This window comes from Phymastichus coffea, unplaced genomic scaffold (genome assembly GCF_024137745.1).
Source record: "Phymastichus coffea isolate CEN01 unplaced genomic scaffold, Cenicafe_Pcof_1.1 PCOF00057, whole genome shotgun sequence".
In the NCBI taxonomy this organism is placed as follows: domain Eukaryota; kingdom Metazoa; phylum Arthropoda; class Insecta; order Hymenoptera; family Eulophidae; genus Phymastichus; species Phymastichus coffea.
In genome coordinates, this window is record NW_026706868.1 from 1,581,343 (window position 1) to 1,598,457 (window position 17,115).

Here is a 17,115-nt window from a genome sequence, read left to right on the forward strand (position 1 = left end):
TCAGCTCGCGCAGGCAAGCTCTCTTCGAAATCCCTAATTGCCGAAGGAGGAGGAGGAGGAGGAGGAGGAGGTAAAAAAAGAGCGTGACCTAAATATTGAAGCTGTAGAGCAAGCGAGCTAAATCTTGATATACGCATAACTTACGATGGCTATTATCTTAATTATTCGGTATGAGCTTTTGCCCACCCGCCTCTCCCGCCCCTTTTTTCTAACGAGCGTGGCGTAAAATCGATGCGACGACGAAATACCAAAGATTCTCGACCCCATTAGACATCCGGCGATCTTAATCGTAGGGGCTTTTGTTCGAGCGCTCGGCCGGGAAGCTCGAATAAATAATAAACTGTGTAGTCGTCGCTGGCTTAATTGCCTTGGCGCTTTTGCTTTTAGGATTTGCGACGTTAACCCAGAATTCTACATTCGAGCACTTGACGTGCCATATGCCCTCGCCGCGTCGCCGCGTCGCCGCGTCGCGTGCTCTCTAGTCGGGGAACATTGTTACGTAGCTTCGCGCTCGTCCCCCCTGCGTACGTGTGCGCGACGACGAGATCTACACAAGGGCGCGCGCGCGAGAGAAAAAAAGGGCTCTCGCCCGCTGATATCAAAAGTCGCGCACGTGTATGTGCAACACAAAGACAAACGTTTTCGCAGCTAGCTGTTTCTGTGCGAGCGCGCTGCAACTGCACACAATGCAACCGGGGACTCGACAAGGCCGAGGAACAAGAAAAACTCGCCAAAAGTTTGTCACAATGCAGCGCCCCGCGTAGTCTGCTTTTATTAACGACGCGCCGCGCGATTGTTTTCCGTGGGATATATTGATCCGCGGCTGCGGTTTTTCTGCTTTACCTTCGTCGTGCTACCGACTGATAGGCGGTTTGTCAATGATCTTCAAAACAAATAATAAACCTTCACCGCCTCTATACGCATTTTTTAACGATGCATTTCCAATTTGTCCTGTTGCAATTTTTCTCTCCTTTGTGGCGCACCGACGTCCGTTATTATCCGCTCTCGCTATAGAAACTGGAGAGCCGTGTAATATCATCTCCAATACCCCGATTCTTCCTAATTATTTAATTACAATCGATCCGGTCTCTACCATTCTTCGATATAACTCAGTCGTTATTGGCTTCTCTGAGTGATTATTGAGAACCAGAGTTGGTCAAATTTCATGAAATGTTAACGGGTAATACATATTTTTAAACCTTCGATCTTTGGTTCCATTAGAGCGCTAGGAAAAGAAGAGAGAGAGAGAGAGAGAAGCTGACATTTTTAGTGGTGGACAAATCCGGGTCACTCGCGCTCTAGGCTTATTCACAACCAAGGAAGCACCGTTGCGCCACGTGAACAGTATAATCCGTATCAATTTCCAAAAGGTCACGTAGATTTTGTCGACGAGAGCACAGAGACGAAAGTCGATCGATTGGCTCGACGCGTACGCTGCCGAACGCTTAATAAGCTGCGGTCCCCTCGGCCGCGTCTCCATTCGGTGGCAGCGGTGCAGCCAGGACGCGGGCAACCTGCTTTTTGTACGCGCGTCCCCCAGTTGCCGCGGCCGCCGCAAATGTCTAAGCCAAGTGCGTGCACGCGTTGCAGGGCGCAGACTGCGGGAAGAGCGTGTGCCCGGTGCTGTGCTCGAACCACGGCCAGTACGGGGGCGGCATGTGCCACTGCGAGGAGGGATGGAAAGGAGCCGAATGCGACATCCCCTTAGCCGACTGCCAGGTCCCGGACTGCAGCAGGCACGGACAGTGCGTGCGTGGCGCCTGCGTCTGCAACCCCGGATGGAAGGGCGACTTCTGCTCCGAGAGTAAGTATTGGCTGGCGGGCCGCGCCGCTGCAGGCCGCGTTCGGTTGACGCGTGATTTATATCTGGGAGAAAAGGGGCGACGGGCGCGCCAGAGATTCCATGCATAAATTTTAGCGAGGACGCGCGCTCGCGTGCGGCCAATGCATACTGATTCGCCGATTATCGACGCGCAGACGGGCGGCCGACGGCGGCGTCGCCGATGATCCTCTGATTGCCGGCGAGGAGAGAAACAGGGAGCAGCCGCGTCGCCGCCGCCGCCGCGCCGCCGCCCTTTTATCGCGGCGCGGCGGCGAACTGTACAGCCGAACTGGCGCGTGTGTTGCAGCGGACTGCCCGGATCCGGGTTGCGGAGGTCACGGCGCCTGCGTAGCCGGCAAGTGCTACTGCAAGGCTGGCTGGCAAGGGGAGAGGTGCAACCAGGTGGATCAGCAGGTTTACCAATGCTTGCCCGGCTGCTCGGAGCACGGCACTTACGACCTCGAGACGGCCTCGTGCGCCTGCGAGGAGCACTGGACCGGCGTCGACTGCTCGCAGCCCAGCTGCGGCCTGGACTGCGGCTTACACGGCACCTGCGAGAGCGGGCGCTGCAAGTGAGTAGCTTTTTCTGGCCCTGCTCGCGTCGAGCAGCGCTACCCCGCCAACTCAATTATCCTGCGCGTTAACGACAGTTGTAAACTATCGTCGTCAATTTGCGGTTCGCATCGCGCGCCGCCAGTCCCAATTGAGTCTAATTGGATCGATGGAACCCTTGCCGACTATTTCATTTCCATTAGTTGAATTAGCCTCGGTGCACGCGCGCGCCGACCGCTCGAGCCAAATCCCCTCGCGTGCTTCACAAAGAAGGCTCGTTATTCGCAGGTGTCAAGATGGCTGGACGGGGACCAAGTGCGACCAGAAGCCGTGCGATCCGCGCTGCGCCGAGCACGGCCAGTGCAAGAACGGCACCTGCGTCTGCAGCCAGGGCTGGAATGGCAAACACTGCACGCTGCGTGAGTACTCGCTTCTCTCTGTTGCCGCTGAAAACCCGGATAATTCGGATGGCCAGCCTGAAAATTCAATTAAAACCCGCGCGCATTGGCACACTTTCCACGCGTACGCAGGATTGACGTGCGCCAGCTGTTACGCACAAAAAGAGACAGACGGGCAGATCGATTCCCCGCGGGTGAAATAAATAAATGAAAGGCTGCCGGCTCTCTACGCACCGACGCGTCAAAGGATTAAAATTGGAAGTTTAGTTTGAAGCGCGCGCGCATTTGCCAATTGTCCGCTGTAAATTTCTCGCGGACGCGAGCGAACGAATGAAAAACGCCGCTTTCATCGCCAGCCAAAAAGTATCGGTTTTATCAATGCGAGCCACGCTTCCACGACCAATGAATTACGATGCGCGTAATTATAGCGCGCTATTTTTCCCCCATTTTGCGATCAATCGAAGCTTACGTTTGATTGAGATGAGAAAAAAAAATACTAGTGTGCCCGCGAATTGAAAAGTTTAATTGAAAAAAATCCTAACTTTCCATTTTGAAGTAGTAGATGCTCGATTAAATAGAACTTTTTTTTCCAAATGCACAGAAATATATTCATTGAAAAAGTTACTATTGTCACGCGTGTGTTTGGCTGCACTTTGCTAAGCGAGTGAGCGAGTGCGACTTCCTGTACGACTGGACTGACGCGCATTCACCAACTATTTCTCCGGCGAAGCTATTTTTCAAGCTGCGCTTAAAAAATTCAACGAATCATTTCGATTCCAGCTGTATGCAATACTTTTGCAACAGAAAAACGAAAAACCCTAACTTTCTTTCGAAAAATTCAAACTATCCGATGTACGTTTCCTGGCACGCAACGCGCAATTTTTTAACGTACCCTCCGATAAAAATAAATTCTCTTTCCTCCTATTCTAAAAAAAGTCATTGCTCGCAACAAAAATAAAAAGAAATATATGAAGCGTGCCCCACCTCCTATTCAATGCGGAAAGCACGGCAAAAAATTTCGTCAAAAAACCATAATCGAGAGTCTGTCTCTCTCTCTCTCTCTCTCTCTCTCTCTCTCTCTCTCTCTCTCTCTCTCTCTCTCTCTCTGCGTTGAAACGAACAAACGTAACGTTAAAAAAGTGCCCTCGACGGCTACCTTATACAAGGCTCAGGGCGTTATAAATCGTTGGCGGTGTTGCAGCGGGCTGTGAGAATAAATGCAGTGGACATGGATCGTGCACGCCGGTGGGCGGCGAGTCGAGCTGCGAATGCTTGGCTGGCTGGGCTGGTCGTGACTGCAGCATACCTCTTGAAACCATCTGCGACGACGACATCGACAACGACGGCGGTGAGTAATCTTTCTTCGGTATCATTCATTTACACTGCCCTTATCTATTTCGAGGTAGCAATGGGAAGAACATTTTTTTAAATCAGCGTCGATTAGTTTCGTCAACCTGAGACTTTCAGCTGTGCACCTAGTCATTTACCATTGATTGAATCAGCCGAGCTATTACGGTTTATTAACGCTAATAAAGTTACGTAAGGTATAAAAAGTATATACGAGGAAAAAAGGGAGAACCGTTTTGAAAATCGGATTGGTTTTATTTTCGAGCTTTTCTCGGTGTACACGTCAGTCGCAGAGTTTTCGATATTCGCGCATGTCATGATTCATTTTTTATTTTTATGAATTTCATGCCAATTCCAACTCATCTCCGCGCGATGACGCTGATAAGTTTTTAAATGACCTACTTTTTCTCCGCGGAAGAGGCAAACGCCTTAACGACAGGTATTAATGAGGTAGATTGACTTGGAATTTCGCGCGTCATTTGACAAGGCTCAAGCTCTCGCGTAAATTGGATTTTAAAACGTCATTAAGGTGTCGCAGGCGCGCGCAGCAGCAGCAGGGAAAATTAATTTTATTTGCAAACTTGTAATTCCAAGTTTGGGTGGCACGCGAAGATTTCCGCATGCGGCTGCAGCGATACAAATGTCAATTAATCAAGGCAACCGACGAGATAGAGAGAAAGCAAAGCTCGCTCTTGCAGGAAATCACAAATCATCATTGAATCCAATTAAACGTGTAGGGTCGTTAAAGTCCGTTGTCGCAGCGTGTGAGAGATCGTATTTATATGTTATTAGACGGTACTAAGGACTGTTCGGACAGCGAATGTTGTTCCGAGCCGGTATGTTCGGAACATCTAATGTGCATCGCAAGCAAGGATCCGGTGGAGGTATTGCTGCGAAAGCAGCCACCATCCGTAACTGCAACCTTCCATCAACGCGTCAAATTCCTTATCGAGGAGAACAGCGTGCAGAGTTACGCCCGCACCGACGAGTACAGCGAGAGGTACGCTTTCATTGGCCTATGCCTTTTTTCTTTCGTTCTTTTTTTTTTACTTTCTTCTTCTTCTCTTTTATTAAATTAATCCTACTCGGCAGGAGAGCGAACGAAAAAAAAAGAAAATAAGAGACCAACTATGCGGGCTTATTCGCGAGACGAGCCGAGCGCGAGAGATCCGAGGAAAAGAAAAGAAATTTTAATCAAAGTCTTGAGTTTCCGCGCGGCGCTATATACGCCAACGAAGAGGGAAAGAGAGAGACTGAGAATAGAAAGAGAAAGGAGATATGATGGAAAACAAACATCCAGACGCGGAAAGCTACCGTACAGCCTGCCTCCTTTTTACCCCTCCCCTCTCTCTCTCTCTCTCACTCTCTCTCTCTCTCTCTCTCTGTCTCTCTTTACCCCTCACGCTCTCTCTCTCTCTCTCTGATTCTCTCTTGCACAGAAGGCGACGACGACACGATAGCGATGCACTCGACTCGTAATATTGCATGCTGGATAACAAAAAAGAACAGAGTGCACCGCTGCCGCCTTTTTCTTTCGACGATGGCCAACGACGCTGCTCGATTGCTACAAGAGAGCTTTCGCTAAGTTTATTTATGCTCGCATATCAATTTGTTTGTGCTTCTATTTGTTCTCCATAGTCGATGCAAACATTGTGAGATTCCAGAGGGTCCTCATAATGAGCCCATTCCGAAAGCTCTCGCTTAATTTTGCTGCGTGCAAATTGAGAATCGACACGCAACGAAAACATATCTATTTTCATATGCTTGTAATAGCATCAAAAGTATAGCAGAGCCAGTGAAAAATTCAGTTTGAAAACATATTCACCGCGCGGCGCCTATGAATAAATGACACGGACGTGGTTGATCGAGCAGCGTCTAAAAGCTGCGATACATACGCGAAAAGTATGCCGTAGACGCACTTACGTATGCCTTCGCTCTCGTCGAAAGAATCTGTTTCATCAAGTAGAGATTCAGTGGAGGAAAAAAGATGCGCAGTAATATGAAACAGCAAAGAAAATAACATGAATAAGAGACAAAAAAAGAGAAGCCTTCGTCGTCGACCCCGCCAAAAAAGAAAAAAAAAAAAGAAAAAGAAAATAAGTGAGCGGAAAAGGAAGAAGGCGAACGAAGAAAAACCCCCTCTTTGAGAAACCCTCCTCGGCTCCTTGTGTATCACCTCTTCCCCGTCTCTAACCTCCCGCGAATGCCAGAAGCACCGTGAAGATCGGTCGATCAAAGGCCGCACACTCGCACAGACTCGATGTTATTTGCTCCTAGCAACACGAACGACACATAAACCGTTCGAGTTCGACGCGGGAGCAAAAAGCGTTGTGTTGTGTTTGTTTCCGTCGATTGGCGAAAAGCACGCAAAGAGAAATTGAAAGCTTGATAATTTGTTGCAATGCGAAAAGTGCTACTGGTTGTTCGCGGGCTTCGTGTTCGTTGTCTAGTGTTGCTCTTTTGTGTACAACCCACCTGACCTGAAAAACCTCAAGCCCTTTTCATCTGAGCGCCCGAAGTGGCCAACTAGCGGGACTGTTACGAGAATAAAAACACGAAAAAGAATATAATCAAAGCTTTAGTCACGGGGGCCTAACTGCCCTCTTCTCTATCGTGGATAACGACACTTTAACATCGCAGTTGATTATGTCTGATGATAGTTCTATGGCAGCTGACGGCAACTGATTATGTCGCTTAACAAGTCGCGGGACAATCGTTGATCGCTGTCCACATGTAACTTTTTTCAATTTTTTTTTATCAAATGTAACTCGTTCGGTCGCACGAAAAGTTTCTTTGCTCGGAGAGAATTTTCTCTCTTTAATAATTCAGCATTTGTGAGAGTTGCCAAAAAGTTACTAGTTCAAGTTAATGTATAAAGTGACATCAAAAGCGTCGCGCTTTTAGAGTATTAAATTCAGCAGAGCTGCAAACTGCGCGCAAGCGCGAGCCAGAGCAGAACGCCGCCGAACTTTTCGAATAATATTTTTTTGCTCCTCGAGCTTATTAACTAAATTTGCAATATTCATGAATACGTTTGTTTGGCCAAATACAAGAGAAAAGCTGAATTTTCCGGCGGCAGATTAATATACCTTATCGTCGAGTGCTGAGCAGTACGTAACACCAATTAAAAGAAATTTTTCAAAAAGCTCGTTCAGTTTGCCGCTCTGTTTGCACGAAACTAACAAAAGCAAATAACGTAACGTACGAAGAAGAACGACAAAAATACAAGAAGCTTGCCAAACATGCTTATACGATGAACGAAAAAAATAAAACGAAGGAAGCAAATGTTGCCGTAGGCTATACGACGCACGAATCAGGACATTGCTGTCGGGAGGAGGCTATATACTCTGACTGTGTCGTGATTCGCGCGACGACAAGCCTCTTCTCTCCGCCGTATAGACGCTGACACAAGTTTGAAATTCGCTGCTCGGTGCGGTTATTAAGACACCGTTCTATATGTGTGTATCCACCACCAACCATCAGCACCAACCCCCCGCCAGTTCATACAGTTAATTCCTCATTTGTTTTGAGAGAACAAGCATTGACAAGCCCAGCGGGTCATTGTTCCCAAGTTTGTTCGTTAACCGACCCGCGGGCAGATTATTTTTACTACCATTGTGTAGATGTACATGTCTACGCGCAAGAGCAAGCGAATATTAGATGGACCTACCACAAGCGTGCTACCATGCTACTAGTTTGACTTGATGAGTTCTCTCAGTTATGAGATTTCTCTACACTCCCGTAACTTTGATTTTCGAGTTTAGTTCTCTCTCTCTCTCTCTTTCTCTCTCCCTCTCTCTCTTGATCTTTGATATACTCGTGTGCCTCAAGTGTGTTCATTCTTTTCTCTACGATTTTTTCTTTTGTGTTTTGTCTCCTTCTTCTTTACTTTCGAATCTGTTAGAAAACGCCTCGACATTGACTTTCCCTCCGAGCTTTATCTATTATACAATGAACTCGATGCCGAGGTTTTCTTTTCCTTTTCAAAACTGTGCTGATTGTCCCTTAACGTTTTCTTTGTTAGTCCGAGGTTTGTGGAAATAGTTTTAATACCTTATACAACTCTTTACTTTCCTTTTTTCCTGGTTTTTCAAGTAATTACCTACAAAACTTCTAAAGGGTGGAAAATGTCAAAGGTCAGGCAATTCTTTGTTCAAGCGTTCTTTTCATTTTCTCTCACAAACATTTAAGTGTAGCCGAAGTGCTCGTGGAACAACAAAACGAAATTAAAAAGAAAAATAACGAATCAAACAATATAGTCACAAGTATAACAGCAAAAAAAAAAAAAAATAACTCTATATATGTGTAATTTCCAACTTGTGTCCGTCATATACACGTTAAAAACCACTCTTATATGTGTTCAAGTACGAGTCTGCGAGCGAATGCACAATGAAAGGAAGCAAAAAAAGTACAGTTGGTGTGAATGAATATGAACGACTGCAAGTCTCGATTTTTTAGTGTGTACGTGTCTACGTCTAATGTTTCTGTATTTGGACCTCGAGCGAACCTCCGCGAAAAATTTGTTTCTTCCTCTCCTTTTTGCCTTTTTTCCATTCAAAAGCATACAATATGTATGTGCCGTTGAACAATGTAGTGCGCGCAGTCTCCCTTTCTTTTTTTTCTGCACGCGCCTTTATGTTGTCGCCGTCACGGAGAGTCGCTCGGGGTCGCAAAAATACGTGGGTTCTGTGGTACCGTGGTAACGCCCTTTCTTCTCGTTGGTTTTTCTCCTACACGTAGTGCGTTCTGGAGTTCCTTTGAACCGCGGTAAGTTGCAGTTCTCTCGCTAATCATTTAAATATCCAACTGATCAAGCATACATTTTCATTTTTTTTAACCATTTTTCTCATCTATTTGCTCGTCTCTCATTTCTATGTATCATCCACCCTCGTTTTCATTGTCATCACCACTGTGTACAAAATAAACAAGGACCTTTTTTCTTTATTGTTAATGCTTCAATTTTTTTCGATCCTTCTGCTCCCGTACATAGGGGCAAGCAAGCAAGCAATGTGTTTCTCTCCTAGATTATCAATCGTAAACAATCCGCGTCAATCGAGAAGTATTTTCAAGCGGGTATCAAAGGCAATCTTTCAACCTGCTACCTACAACCTAGTTTTTCTTTCTCTTACATGCATTCAATTGATATTACAGTTTGCTGCACACGCGACAATCATTTTTTTTTCTCGCTCCCCCTTGTCTTTTGTTTTACGAATATCAAACGTACTTTTTTCGATTAACGCGCGTTGCTTACGATTCCAACTCACCTGTATTTTTTTCATTTATCGTTCATATCACATTGTGCGTTGTTATGTCATCTCTCTCTTTGCTTGTTTATCGTCATAACCTGTCCACCTTTCTGTTTCTCTATTTCACTGTCTTTCTTTCTCCTCTACCTTCTGTTTTTTTTCTCATTATTTTCACGATACTTGATTCCCGTTGACTTTCCATCTGGCGCAAATCAAATTTTTTTATCTCGGTCTCAGCTTTTCGCAGCAAAACTCCACTTGAAAAATATGCTGGCGCTCATCGCGAATCAAGTATCGGCATTACAATGTCACGTACAAAGTCATGCAAATCACGCTAAGCCTTAAGTTTGAAAAAAAGAAATATACCCTACATCCTACTGTTAATATTATCTGTGGTATGTCGTCAGATTGTTGTCTTTTGTTATGTCTTGTCTTCTTGCCATTTAGTAAATACGTTTTATAAATTAAGTCCTGTTATTATATCACAAGTATGCCTATTTTACATTTGCCATTTACAAACGACGATCTATGCATCCATATACCGTCTTGAAACGCGGGCTTGTGTTCGTTTAATCCATTTGCCAGGCTTGCACTCACCGTATTATTATATTAACTAAATGTCACCTTTTGTCAAACTACAAAACGTGCGTCTCAAGTCCCATTTGTCTGAACAGCATTCACAGTGATGTCGTTCTAAATCATATAATACATTTTACGTTCTCGTTTTTTCTTATTTTTTATATTTTTTTGTTTCTTGTCTCATTCACATGAAAATCGTCTAGTCTGTGTAGAATTCTATATGTATATATCGCGTGACCGCGCTAAATCACGTTCATATACAATCATTGATCAAATAAATCGTCGTAAAATTCGTCAGAACAAAACAAAAATCGAAATCACGATAAAAATAAAAAAATAAAAGCAAACGTTGTGTCAGATTAGTCGGCACACGAAATATGAAAAGTCGGAAGAAAGTCCCGTGAAAGTTAAAAAAAAAATAAAAGAAAAAAAGAAAGGAATCCTAACCCACTTGTCTTCGTCTGAAAAATGTGCCCTCAACTGCCCATCCTATCTGACCATTACAAAGGAAAAAAAACCCTGTGTCTCGTCTATATATCCCGACTTATCCACGAGTCCACCCCCTCTCCCCCCCATAATTGCTCTCCTCGTCCGTTTGCTATATTCTTGTCGAAAGCCGCCGAGAGAAAAATACGTCCGTCATCCCTCCGTTCGACACTTGATTAGAGCGAAAACTTTTCTCGACACCTTCTTGAGAATTGAGAAGAAGGGAAAGGAAAATTGAAAGAGAGAGAACGAGCGACGACGACAAGTAGAGAGCGATACGTCTCTCTTTGACAGATAAGGAAAGATTAAGAGGAGATCAAAATGAAAGGAGACGAGAAAAGTACGGTGTATTGATAGTCGCTACGTTCCGCGAGAAGCCAACCAACCGCTTGCAGAGAACAAAATAAAAAAAAGAAGCTTGTATAGCCGCGCGAAGAGAAGGACCGTTCTCAATCTTTTTTACTTTTATTTTTACTTTGTATGATTTGTCTTTCTTTGCTGGCTGAGAAATGTTAAAGAAGTAAGAGTGCAAAGACTATTGCATGCCGTGGTGTTTTACAAACTCTCGCAAAGAAACATTCGCCACGCTGTGTGTTATACTTTTGAGATTCTCCGATAAAAAGAAAAAGAGCGGGCGGAGTGTGCGAGAAGTGCATCAGGTAGGTCAGTTTTATCTCCATTAACGATTTATCGACAAGCAGCCTTTTACCTTCGTCTCTCTGCTTTTACGTTTTTATTTTCTCCATTTTTATTTTTTCTTTTATGTCATTAGCGTAACTTAACGATATATAAAAGCATTTTGGTAGAGTAATTTTCGTCGCGGACGCACGAGTGCAAATGTTTCTTTTTCACGACCAAGAAAAAAAACAATTTTCAAGCTCTGCACATGCGACATTTGCTGTATTACTTCATTAACATTTCGCTGAGGCGTTTATATTACTTTGTTTTTTATCGTAACTAAAGAACAACGACAGATAACCGCTTAATTTAGCTTACTTTATTCATTTTGTCAACCAAAACATTGAATCTGGCGTATCGGTCCGGAGCATCAACATAATTTTGTTTCACTGAAGAGTTTCATGATCACGATGTGGCTGTCGGTATTAAAAAATTACTCGCCAGTGCGACGATAGCTATCGCGCCTGGCAAAATCTAACAAATTACTTTGAAACTTCCAAAAGCTCATTAGGCTGGATTGAATGTTTTGGGGGATTTGTTATTCATTAGTTTTCTCTTATCGTTAAGGATGAATAATGAACGCTGTTATCTATCCCCTCGGTTCTATATACGATCGAACTTGATCTTTTCTCTCGCGAATAAAAGCAAAATAGCAACGTTTTTTCCTCGGTAAAACAATGCTAAAATGTTCAAACGATGGGATAAACAATGTTCAAAATAAATAAAGAACAAAAATTAACGCAAGAAGAGATTCTCGTATAGACGAGACTCGGTTTTTTATACTAGAGTGCTCGGCATAACGAGTACACTCGACAGCCACGAGTGCCAGGCTTGGATATTACATTGCATTTAATCACTTGTCATTTTTCTCCCTCCAATACACCTACACGAAGACATACACTCTTCCATAAACACACGTGCATACACACAGCAACAATGATATGATTATGAATATGCATGAGTTCTACCTCATTAAATTTTCGCCTCGAAGTAACAATGTAGTACTTTCGTTCTTACATATATATCTACACATATATATAAATATAGGCATACACCGAGGGCGTCGAAAAAAGGTCTTAACCGTCAATTCTCTCGGATGCGTGAGTTCTCTTGTGTACGCGAGTTTCGTAGAGCGCACATCGAATGGTGAAAACAGGCAGTGAGCAGTAACAGCGGCGGCATAGCAGCGGCGACGACGGGCACGGGATACAACGTGTGGATTCCTCGGACGTGGCGCCCCATCGCCAGCGCCGCCGACGCCTCATCGATCGTCTACTACTGCGCACTCCACGACTCTCGTTGCTATACTAGCGAATGTCCCGCATAAGGGAGTAGAGCCGACCTTTTTTCGTCGCTACGAAAGACTTAGTCAACCGAATGAGCGGCAAAGTAAAGAAGATGACGCAAACTTTCTAATTGGTTTTTCCAGTTGTATTACGCGTTGTTCTTGTCGTTGTTGTGTGGAATCGGCGGTTGACTGAGTCTTTGGTGTAGCTACAGGTAGACTCACCATAAGGATATGAGGTCATGTTTGCTATTTGTTGTGACACAGCCGTGTTGCCGTGATGCGCGGGCAAGTCGTTACGGAGCAAGGACTTGGCATCATCGACGTCAGAGTGTCCATCGACAAGGACCAGAAGTTTGGTTTCACTCTCACGCGTTCTGGTGGATGGTAAGTCACGCACACGGAGCTTCCTTGATTGATAATCGAGTTTTCCGGACTTGCGAACAAACTTGAAACGTTAAAATTAAAATATTACAAGATGACCTTTGTTAAATTACACTGTCTGACAATGAAATAACAATGGAGCCAGGGCAATAGGGCAGAGAGGGCAGATTTTCAGAGCTCTCAATTTAATTAACCGAGTCATGCCTTGAAGGCAAGCTTGGAAAAATAATAAAACAGAAGGAAAGAAGATAAATTATCACAGAGTAGTTTCTAAAGAAGAAAGCTTAAATTTGCAGTTTGAGCGCTTTTCAATGAGAGGTTTTTAGAAAGGAACATTCTTGGGAAAAGGTAGCGCGCAACCTTTTCTCTTTCCTATTTTTTGAAATTAGTTTCCCTAGGCTTCTTTTTAAAATGTGAGCTAGCGCAGCTCTCTTCTCTCACGCTTAACGTCTACACGTCGTCCATTGTCCTTGTCTCACGTAGTTTTAATAATCGCGGGTTTGGGATTGGAAAAAATGAAATAGTCAGAAGGAACTGACTTTATGGTTTTCATTAAAAAACATTCCGAGTGCGCGCTCTCGCTTGCTCTCTCGATATTACAGTGATTTCTTTCTCGCGCACACACGTACATACATATGGAAAGTGTTCGCATTTCCAATTAAAAACTCGATTATCGAGGCAAAGCAGGGAGGGGGCTGAGGGCAATTAATATCATCCGAAAGAGCCGACTTTATTAAAGTCGAAGTTGTCGTTTGCCGAGTGAGAGAGACGGTTAATTAAAGCTGGGAAACTAACAGGTTCGACATCCTCGTGAACGGCGGAGGTGCAGTGACGTTGCAGTTCCAGAGGAGTCCCTTCAAACCAATGACTCGCACCGTGTTCGTGCCCTGGAATCAGATTGTCGTGCTGCCACCGGTCGTGCTCACCATCGACGACGAGGCAGACAGCGTCAAGCCGATCAATCAACCGCCCAGTCCACCTATTGGTAAATGATACTTCTACTCCAACTTTTTTCTCTACTTTTAGAGCTCCAGACGACGACGATCCTTTTTCTTCTTCCTCTTCTCTTTCTGCGTCGATCGTTTCGCCATTTCTCAGTAGCACTTCTCCGATTGTCGTTTTAATCAACTTTCTTTTTTTAATTCAAACTACATTGTCTATCCCCCCGATCCAGGTATTGATTCCGCGAATTTTGAAAAATATCTTCCGGAGAGGATGAAGCAGCGAGCTTGCCTCAAATAGAATTCTCAGGCAGATACATGATTAATCTTTATTCGATCATTGTGAGTTTCTTAGAATAAAATCTCAGGTTACTTTCCAGAGTGCAAATGTTAACTTTCAAATATTTAACCGGAATAAATTTTCCAATAATTTGAACGTTGGCAATTCGATTTGCTCGCGCTTTTTGCCGTGCATCGTCGGAACCAGTGTCCGAAAAAGACCGAAATATCAAGTTTCCTTTGCAAACGATTGTCAAAAGGCTGCGCGAACAAATTGTGAAGTTCGTTCGCGAACTTTAGAATCAACACCTGGACCGGAAAATTTACCAATTTACATTTATTTCTTTCGCACATGGTTTCTTTTTCGTTCACATTGATTTATTTTTATTTCATTTTTTTCGATCACGTGCATGCGTTGATATTTGTACAAAAAACCAAACAAAAACAAAACAACAACAACTCCAACTCCAACTACAACAACAACAACGACAACAACAACAACTACAACAAACAAACGAAAAAAGTAGCCAAATCGACGCTGGGCACACCAGGTTTTCCAGGCTTCTCGGCATCGTTATTCGACGAGCATGGTCCATGCATGGAACACGACCACGAGAGTCTTCGGCCGATAATCGTCAGCACGTGGATGCCAGAAAAGCTTGGAGGACTGCCAGGCAAGAGTCTCGTGTTCGCCGAAACTCAGGTTCGTTTCTGCAATAACACCGTTCTCTCCCTGGCCCTCGCGCACGAGATTAATGGCTCGGCTCTCAGCTCGCCGATAAGCTGCACCCGCATTATAATGCGAGCAAGCGAAGCGACAATCTCCCTTCTCTTTTTTTTGTCTCATCCGTGTGGCTGTAGTATAAGCGAGAGCCACCGGCTGCACTAAAGGTCGGCACCGAATGTGTGGACCTTATGTTTCGCGGTCGTTCGCTCGTTACTGGGTTCGCGCGCGGCCAGTATGAATTTAACGGCGAGTAATTAGAGATCAATCGATTTTTAGCCTTTCCTTTCTGCGTCGAGGCGCGACGAATGATTCCTGCAACAATTTGATCGAATGAACTTGGTTGTTTGCCGAGTCGAACTCGATTTTCCAAGAGAACCTCCAGCGCAATTGATTCGGTTAATATTGCAATTAACTACTTTGGACGTGGCAATATAGCACACCTAGGTTACGCAATATCAGTCAGCTTGCGCATAATTACATCTTCGAAAATGAGCGAACCAATTAATCTCGCGGCTAGGGTTGCTATAATGAAAATTGACGCGCGCGATCGCAAGGCGTGCCCACAATATCACTTAACCGCACGCGCACGTTGATCGTTGGTGCAGATCGTTCAAGAAAGCATCGCCATCCCGGGCTCGAACCTGCACCTGATGTATCGCAGCAGCCAAGCGGCCGGTTATCTGTCAACCGTGAAGATGCAGCTCACCGGGCCGTACATCCCGAAAACACTGACTCACGTGCACGTTCACGTGGAGATCGAGGGCTCGGTACACACGAAAACCTACGAAGCCGACCCGCAGCTCACGCACACCTTTGCCTGGAGCAAGCGCAACGTTTACAAGCAGAAGGTCTACGGCGTGGCGCAGGCTCGCGTGTCCGTCGGCTACCAGTACTCGAGCTGCCCGCAAATCATCTGGGAAACGCAGACGGCCACGCTGCAAGGCTTCGACGTGGACATCTCTGACGTTGGTGGCTGGGGTCTGGACATTCATCATCACTACAACTTTCACGAGGGTATACTGCAGAAGGGCGACGGCTCGACGTTACACTTCAAGCAGTACCCGCGCAAAGTGAACGTGGTTATGGGCACCGGCCAGCGGCGAGATCTGTCGGGCCAGAACTTTGATGGCCTGGCCAAGGACGCGAGGCTGCTGACGCCCGTGGCGCTGACCAGCGGACCCGACGGCAGTATTTACGTAGGAGACTTTGATCTCGTCCGACGCATCACCCCCGAGGGCAATGTTTACACGGTTCTCATTCTCAGGTACGTACGCTCGGCCGGCCGTCTCTCGCTTCACCCCTTTTGGCCGTTAGCTGCGGACTTGATCCCCGCGTCCGCGTGCGTGCGACGAGGGCGTGTTTAATATCGCCTTATTTTCGTTTGCCGATCGGACGACTGCCCCGGTATGTTTCTCTAGCTGCTCCGAGCATTCTCACTTTCTACGTGGCGTTTACTTAGGTGCGTAAGCCTTTCTTCGCTTTTATTCTCTCTGCATTTTCGGCAGTCCGGCCACCAAACTGTTTGCCCGTCGCAGCCTGCCAATTTATTAGCGCGAAAGACGACCGTTCAATTAATTATCGCTGATCGCTTGTTCAATCACTCGGCAGTCAATGTTTGCCTGTAATCGGATAAAATTCACTGGCAAGCAATCGCGCGCGCCCATTACAATTTCTTTTTAATATTAGAAACACGTTATCGTTGCTATCTATTGTACGGAATATCTGTAACAACGAATGACACTGCCACGGGCGAAGCCGCGCCGACTGATTCGCATCCATCAATTTTACAAAGCCATTTTCAGTCGTTCATTTCGTTCGGCGAGAAAGAAAAAAAGGAAGCTTCGAGCGTGAAAATTTAAAACATTTTTCCTCGAGCGATCGATAACGTCGCGAAAGCGTAGCTCGCGCTCGCGATCTGCATGTAATACACGTCGCTTCGGCCCCGAAGAAAATGCATCGATCTTCATCGCGCATCGACGAGACTAACGTTATCCCGGCCGTGGCGTGTCCGACATTTTCTTCCTTTTCCGTGGATACGTTGACCCTCTCACACTCACGCACACCCACAGCGCGACGCAAGTTGCCTACCAGTATTATCTGTGCGTGTCGCCGGCGGATGGGCATCTTTACATAAGCGACCCGGAAAAGCATCAGATTCTTCGCACGCTTACCTTAACCGACGTGAAGGACCCGAGGATTAACATCGAGCCCGTGGTTGGCAATGGCGAGAGGTGCATTCCTGGTGACGAAGGACATTGTGGCGACGAAGGACCGGCCGATAAGGCTAAGCTTGCGCATCCTAAAGGTAAGAGAAGCATTCATTGATCTTCTCGCTTCTCTTTTTCCGTCGGCTCGCCGCCACTGGCGCTGGTGAAAAATGAACTGTCGGCA

General features: G+C 45.6%; 1 protein-coding gene across 5 annotated transcripts in view; it reads left to right on the plus strand.

Annotated features, from left to right (window-relative positions):
• LOC131666205 (teneurin-a) overlaps window positions 1-17,115 on the plus strand; it is a 65,406-nt gene that overhangs the window by 36,096 nt on the left and 12,195 nt on the right. For 3 of the 5 annotated variants that reach the window (XM_058938645.1, XM_058938646.1, XM_058938649.1), the window contains 11 exons: window positions 1,591-1,804; window positions 2,130-2,394; window positions 2,663-2,793; window positions 3,974-4,120; window positions 4,912-5,119; window positions 8,860-8,886; window positions 12,661-12,780; window positions 13,575-13,762; window positions 14,522-14,700; window positions 15,330-15,988; window positions 16,794-17,029. In XM_058938645.1, coding sequence (XP_058794628.1) covers window positions 1,591-1,804; window positions 2,130-2,394; window positions 2,663-2,793; window positions 3,974-4,120; window positions 4,912-5,119; window positions 8,860-8,886; window positions 12,661-12,780; window positions 13,575-13,762; window positions 14,522-14,700; window positions 15,330-15,988; window positions 16,794-17,029 — 2,374 coding nt within the window. The remainder of the gene's footprint in view (window positions 1-1,590; window positions 1,805-2,129; window positions 2,395-2,662; window positions 2,794-3,973; window positions 4,121-4,911; window positions 5,120-8,859; window positions 8,887-12,660; window positions 12,781-13,574; window positions 13,763-14,521; window positions 14,701-15,329; window positions 15,989-16,793; window positions 17,030-17,115) is intronic. The other 2 variants (XM_058938647.1, XM_058938648.1) reach the window with 2 other exon arrangements.